General features: G+C 35.5%; 1 protein-coding gene across 1 annotated transcript; it reads right to left on the bottom strand.

Annotated features, from left to right (window-relative positions):
- Nucleotides 1-4,598: 4,598 nt before the first annotated feature.
- LOC103723810 lies at nucleotides 4,599-5,113 on the bottom strand. The gene has a single exon (XM_008814859.2). The coding sequence runs from the start codon at nucleotides 5,101-5,103 to the stop codon at nucleotides 4,777-4,779; it is 327 nt and encodes a 108-aa protein (XP_008813081.1). The 5' UTR covers nucleotides 5,104-5,113; the 3' UTR covers nucleotides 4,599-4,776.
- Nucleotides 5,114-6,575: the final 1,462 nt, after the last annotated feature.

Genomic DNA, 6,575 nt, shown 5'->3' with positions numbered 1-6,575 from the left:
GCCCTTTTTTTTTTTTTTTTGACGACAGGAAGGCTTACAGCCTGTCATTGCCATGTTGGGGCCATATTGCCTTGGAGCCACGTGGCATAAATTTGTCTGGTCCATAAGATGTCAGATGTATGTATGTATGTCTATATATAGATAGAGAGAGAGAGAGAGAGAGAGAGAGAGAGAGAGAGAGAGAGAGAGAGAGAGAGAGATTATGGGCCAGGTTTAATTAGTGTGCTTTCTTCATTATCTGAGCTAATTTAATGTTAGAGTGGGTCCGAAACGAGCTTGAAGCTTGAAATGAGCATGATTAAAGTTTGCATTATTTTTGGCTTAGTTAAGAATTATCGAACTGATAACTTTGCATTAAGTCGCAATAATGATAAACAAATGGAGCTTGATCTTAGAAATCAAACCCGAAATTAATTTCAAATCAAGTTTGATTAGGCCCAAGCTTGGTCAAACTCGGCTCAATTACACTCTTAGACACGTTCCATGAGACATGCCCCTTGCTTGATTTGTATGTATTGTTGCATCCATCCAAGCAGAGCTATTTAAGTCATATACATTTTTCTATTTGCTGCGAATTCAACTGCATGCAGCTTTACCTTCGGTAACAAAAACCAAAACAGCCCCAGAATGAAACAAGTGGGAGCCCAATCACAGTCTATTGCAGTTACACCAATCCATCCAACATAAAGCAGGTGAGAAGCATTTTAATTTGGCTGCTATTTTTTTTGTCACGATTCCTAATAATAGCCATTATGATGACCATTATTTGAATCCCAAGCAAACCCATTCAAAATAAAATTAGCAAATTAGAATCATCATTTATAGCTAGTAGAGCTTTGTTATCCGCTTATGTCAGGATTATCGGAATCATGTTTTGGCCTTCCCCTTCTAGAAGAATCAGAAGACCTAGCCAAGGTGATTTTAATGTTAATGTTAGAAATTTTTGTCATGTTTGATATTTTATTAAGAGTTTAATAGATGTTTTAGAAATTTTAAAATTTTTGAGGTACATCACTACATGTATGCATATGGATGCAAGGGTGAGTGATCCCAACCCAATCTGTTCCCTTATTCGGCTTTTTGCTGTTGAAGTAGACTTTAAAGTTTACCACAAAAAAAATATATAGCATCAAACAGCCTTAACCAATCCATTTAACTAGGTCAATCAACTTAGTGCTAACTCTTAGGGTTGTAAATCTAAAATTATCCAAAATTTAAATAGGTCGGTCGGATCAGATCTGAATTCAAAAAATTCAAACTCAATTTGAAAAATGGAATGGGTCCGATTTTAGAACCCGACCTGGCCCACGGGCCCTCTAAAACGGATCAAAGCAGGTCGAGTTAGGTCGGGTTATAGGTCAACCTGATCTATTTGCAGCTTTACCTGTATGATACACAGATGTGGTGTAACTTGGTAAGGTTAGCCACATGTTGCCAATGCCATTGAATATATCATGTACTCTCTTTACATACTAGTCACCATCATTTACCTTATTTAGCTTTAACTTACCTGTTACAAATTTTAAGTACTTCTATTTGAGTTTTGAATAATTGCTCCAAATTCCAATACTGTTCAAGTTTTAAGCACCATCTACTTGCATGCACAATTCGTTGAAGGATCGTTGCATTTTAGGATAATCGCTCCAATATTTATTGCCAGCCCTTTTCCCTCTTTGTTTGTCTTTCATTTTTCCAATTTATGAAGATGGGATGATTGAGGTGCCAAGTAGGGACCAAGGAAATGCGAGGAGCGATCGCCTATTTGTTAATTAAAGACTTTTTTGCTCACTTGGGAATTTGAAGATGTGAGTTCAAAATGAATTTCCTTCAGTTGATGCTTGTTTAACAAAGTCGAGCGATAATTCATCAAAGCTTGAGGAAGTAAATTAAAAAGCACTTGTCTCCTTTGCAGCAGCAGTCTGTCTTAATGCTTAAGGTGTCACAAATATTTCTAAGATTTTGTATACCTGAAAAATGACAGAGCTTGATTATTTGGACCAGAAACAAAATCTATACCCTAAATATATAAGCATATTCCCTTCCAAAAAAATAATGGCTTCAAATGAATAGATATGACTCTATTATGACTTTTTTCAGTGAATCTAATAAAAAATATATTCTATTTTAATCTTTCTACTTTCATCTTTCTTGATCATTAATTAAAGAGTGGATATAGACTGACATTTATTTCAAAACCTCATCTACTTCTTGTTGATTCCAAGAGTCGGCATGTACCAATGTACCATGCACATTGGAGCTACCATGAACATATACAAGAATATCAAATATGGGCAATATGATTATTTTTATGAAGATGTGATTCACAAGTTCAAACACAATTATCTAATTATGCATAAAACTATTTATTGAATTAAATCAGGTTTTTCACATTCATTTTTTTTTTTTTTTACTTCAAATATTTCACATATGCAATGAGCTTGTTCCTGTACCAGTTCTAGTAGATTTAAGATCAAGCTAGATTTGTGTTGAAGGTTGGGTCAATCCAATCAAAGCCACACCTCATCCAATTCTGATACGCTGATCAAACTCAAATATGGCAGTATTTCTTCCAACTCAAATTGACTCTTTGCATAGGACAAAGTTGATGTATCTCAATTGTCATGTTCTAAATAATTTAATCAACAATTTATTTAGTTTAGAGATTAAAGGATGATATCCATTTGTGCTAATTCACCATCCCGGGTATAAAAACCATTCACCATTTTTAACATTAAAATACGATCCTCCATAGACACTAAAAGCAACATTAGCAATCATCTCACAATTAACAATTAATATGGCTTTCGGAAGATGATTTCATCTGCATTTTAAGTCATGATAGCATTGCTAGTCTTGGATCTTTTATGCATGAAAGAATCGATTGGCATGCCTAGGTCAATGCATTGCTTGTTCCTCTCTATCAAACGGATTTGGCATTTCTCCGCTGTGTTCTTACCCAAAAAAAATACTTCCAACACTCGATTACTGGGAGTATAGTACTATTCCATATCAGAATAACTTTTTATGTCAATTATTATGGCTGCTATTATATATAATTTTTGATTATCTCGTCTTATGTAAATAACTAATATCTATAACAACCCCATCCAAAAAAAAACTAGTCGGAAAGTGTTATTTAGATTTTTTTTATTTTGTATAAGAATCCAAAATTGATCTAGTGCAAATATGAAACTAAACACATCCCCCTCATATACTCTCACAGTTTAAATCTTCACATCATTCCGAGATTAAAAGTTCAAATCTATTCAAATCTAATCATAAACTCTATGATCATCCCATAGTCAACTAAATAGGCTTAAGTTATAGTATTTCCTAGCCTGCATGAACTAGATAAAAATGAAAGATGTTGTTTGAGTTCATGCTCAATATCTATCCAGAAAGGATCTCGATCATTTCAAATCCTATCACAAGAACTACCCAAATAGATGTGAAATAAATAGATGATATTCTGTCTAACTCAAACAAATCTTATATAAGAATTCAAGATCTACTCAGTGCATATATAAAACTAAACACACGCTAGCTTCATATACTCTCTTAATTTAAATTCTCGCATCCTCTCTAGATTAAAAATTGAAATCCATTTAAATCAAATCACAAGTACGATATATCTAAACACAAAACTCTATGATCAGTCCATAGTTAACTCAAATAGGCTCGAGTTGTAGCATTCCTAGATCACATGGACTAGATGAAAGAAAGATAATATTTGGATTCCTTGGTCTTATATAAATACCTAATATCTACCTGAAAGACTCACATCCATTCAAATCCTATCACAAATAATGCCCAAATAGATATGAAACAAATAAACATTATTTGGTCAATTCAAATAGATTTTATATAAGAATTCAAGATCTACCTAATGTGGATATGAAACTAAACACGTGCTCTCACAGATCCTTATATATTCTCCCAATTTAAATTTTTGTATTCAATCTATTTGAATCCAACCACAAGTATGATAAATTTAATTACAAATGTCATGGTCAACTCAAATAAGCTCCACTTATAGTATTTTATAGTCCGTGTGTATAGGATAAAACCGAAAGGTGTTATATAGGTTCTTTGATCCTATATAAATACTCAATATCTACCCAAGATCCTTATCTATTCAAATACAATCACAAGAACAACCATTAGCCTATGATCAATCCAAATAAACTCAAGTTGCAGTGCCTCCTAATTTCTATAGAACTTGGACCGCCATTTATAATGACATAAGACTATCAAAAAAAAAAAAGAGTAGTTAAAAATGTTATTTGGGTTACTTAACCCTATATCTTACACCCAAGATCGACCTGCTGATGTGGAACTAAATACATGCCTCATGTGAGTTTTCACAATGTCAATAACACATGATTGGAGTCTGAGACTCCATCTCCAACAACAGCTATTCGTTTACTACTATCTTTATTAAATCAAAAATTTTCACCCAGGATACGAATTTCCTAGCAAGTCGAATTGTTTTTTCAAAAATTTTGGTTTTTCCCGAAAAAGAGAAAACCGAACCGTACGTTTTCGGTATGTCATGATCGGGCGTTCCTAGAATTCCATTAATCTTCTTCAAAAGAAGATAAAATCTGCAACATAAATTTATTTAAAGTTAAATATATAGTATAAACAAAAGAAAACGTGACCACATATACCATTGATATCAATATTAAAAATATAACCAGATTACTCCTTAGGCAAATACATCCTTGCCATCAAAGATCAAACCAAAACATGTCCAACAAACACCAAAGAAAAAGCCTACTTGGACTTGGATGCTCCGCGGCCGCCGCTGCCGTCAGAGCCATCGCCGACGGTGGCCTTGGCGACATCGCTGGGCGTGGTGCCGGGCTTGGACTTGGCATAGAGAGTGAAGTAGCCGATGGCGGCGACGATGAGGAAGCCGCCGACAGCCATGGCGGCGGGGTTGAAGGGCATGTTGCGGCGCTGGTGGAGCACGCCGCCGGGGTGCTGCCCCGGTGGCCGCTTGGAGGCCTCCACCCCCTGGGCCTTCACGTCCTCCGGCCGCATCTTGTGCGTGTCGGCGTTGCTCCGCCACCCATCCCTGTCTGAATCGCTCCCTCCCATTCTCTCTCTCTCTCTCTCCCTCTCTCTCTCTGGTTTGTGGGATTTCTCATGGGAAGGGGAAGGGGGTTATTCTGGTGCCACGTTTGGGGGACGTGCATGCTGCATGCATGGTGGAGGGGACACGTTGCAGTTGACTTGTTCGCCCGCGGCACCTGGCTTTAGATGAACCGAGTAATGAGTACGAGGGAGGTGGTCTTCATCTGGATGGATGGGATTTTAGTGAGCAGGATCAGATGGATTTGTGATCCGTCCGCTGGACATGGATCATCAATGGTGAGCTCATTTAAAAAAATATTTTGATGCCGATCAACTTTAGAAAAATTTGCAGAAATTTATCATCTTTATTAATTTCTATATTTGCCAAGAAAATCATATTTTATTATTCATCTTTTTCTGGACTAGTGCCATTACATCCTTAATTATATAAATATTTATCTTACACCATGCAAACATATGTTGGTAATAGATTCACACATATTAATAATATGACTTGGTGTATACTTATAAGTTCGAGTAAATCGGAGAAACATATAAATATACAAGAAAATTTGAATGAAATTGCTTCTTATCAGAATAAATAAATATATATATATATAACAAAATTTTCTTGACTATTTTCAGTTCTAAGGACTTTGCAGAAAGAACAAAATCCTGTCATTATTCAGTTTTCAGAGAGAGAGGTAAGTGATGGATTACCATGCCTGATTCAGAGAAGGACCATAATGGTCCATTAAAGTGCAAAACTAACTGTGCCTGGTCATGCGCAGGAAAAGCCCAGTTTTATCCGGAATCACATAGGATGAGTTTTATTTGCTGCATCTATTCCAATTAATATAAACTGTTCGAATGGCTGAAGCGATGACTGCATGGTAATGGGCTTAAAACAGCAGTTTCTATATTTCAGAATGCTAAAATTATTTTGGAGGGGGATTGGAAGATGGTAGTGACTTGGTTTAATGGCAAGGATTCTTAACAACATCCCACATTGAGGAATATCGGACTGACTTGTTTTTTTTTTTTTTTGGTTAACTCGGACTTCCTTGTTCTACCATGACTGATTTCTCTTGCATTCATGTTCTTTAGGAGCTAAAAAAATCTAGACAGTAGGATTTCCACCTATGTTGGCTTTCGACCCTTTCATCCGCCTGTAGTAAGTTCTTCTCACCTTATTAGTTAAAAAATAAAAAAATAAAAAAACTTTTGACGTCCGCGTGGGCTTGAACCTTGTTTGCACTAGATATAAAACCATAGAAATGTTAAAGGTAGGGCTCGAAATAGATAGGACGTGAACATTTGTATCTTTATTTTTTAAGTGAAGATTCATATGGATAGGATACTTATCAAAATTAGTATAAATTTGTCCTAAATGGCTACGAATAAGGATCAAACAGTAAACATAGCCATAGTTATTCTAAACAAATATAATTATAAATTATATATTAGTTGCATCATATTTTTTTTATCCAAATATA

The sequence above is a fragment of the Phoenix dactylifera genome, chromosome 1 (genome assembly GCF_009389715.1).
Source record: "Phoenix dactylifera cultivar Barhee BC4 chromosome 1, palm_55x_up_171113_PBpolish2nd_filt_p, whole genome shotgun sequence".
Lineage (NCBI taxonomy): Eukaryota > Viridiplantae > Streptophyta > Magnoliopsida > Arecales > Arecaceae > Phoenix > Phoenix dactylifera.
Note: the sequence above shows the minus strand (reverse complement) of the source record. Positions and strands in the feature narration are given on the sequence as shown.

Excerpts from the sequence above, each read along its gene's own strand:
- LOC103723810 (XM_008814859.2), bottom strand. The coding sequence starts at position 5,103 with ATGGGAGGGAGCGATTCAGACAGGGATGGGTGGCGGAGCAACGCCGAC.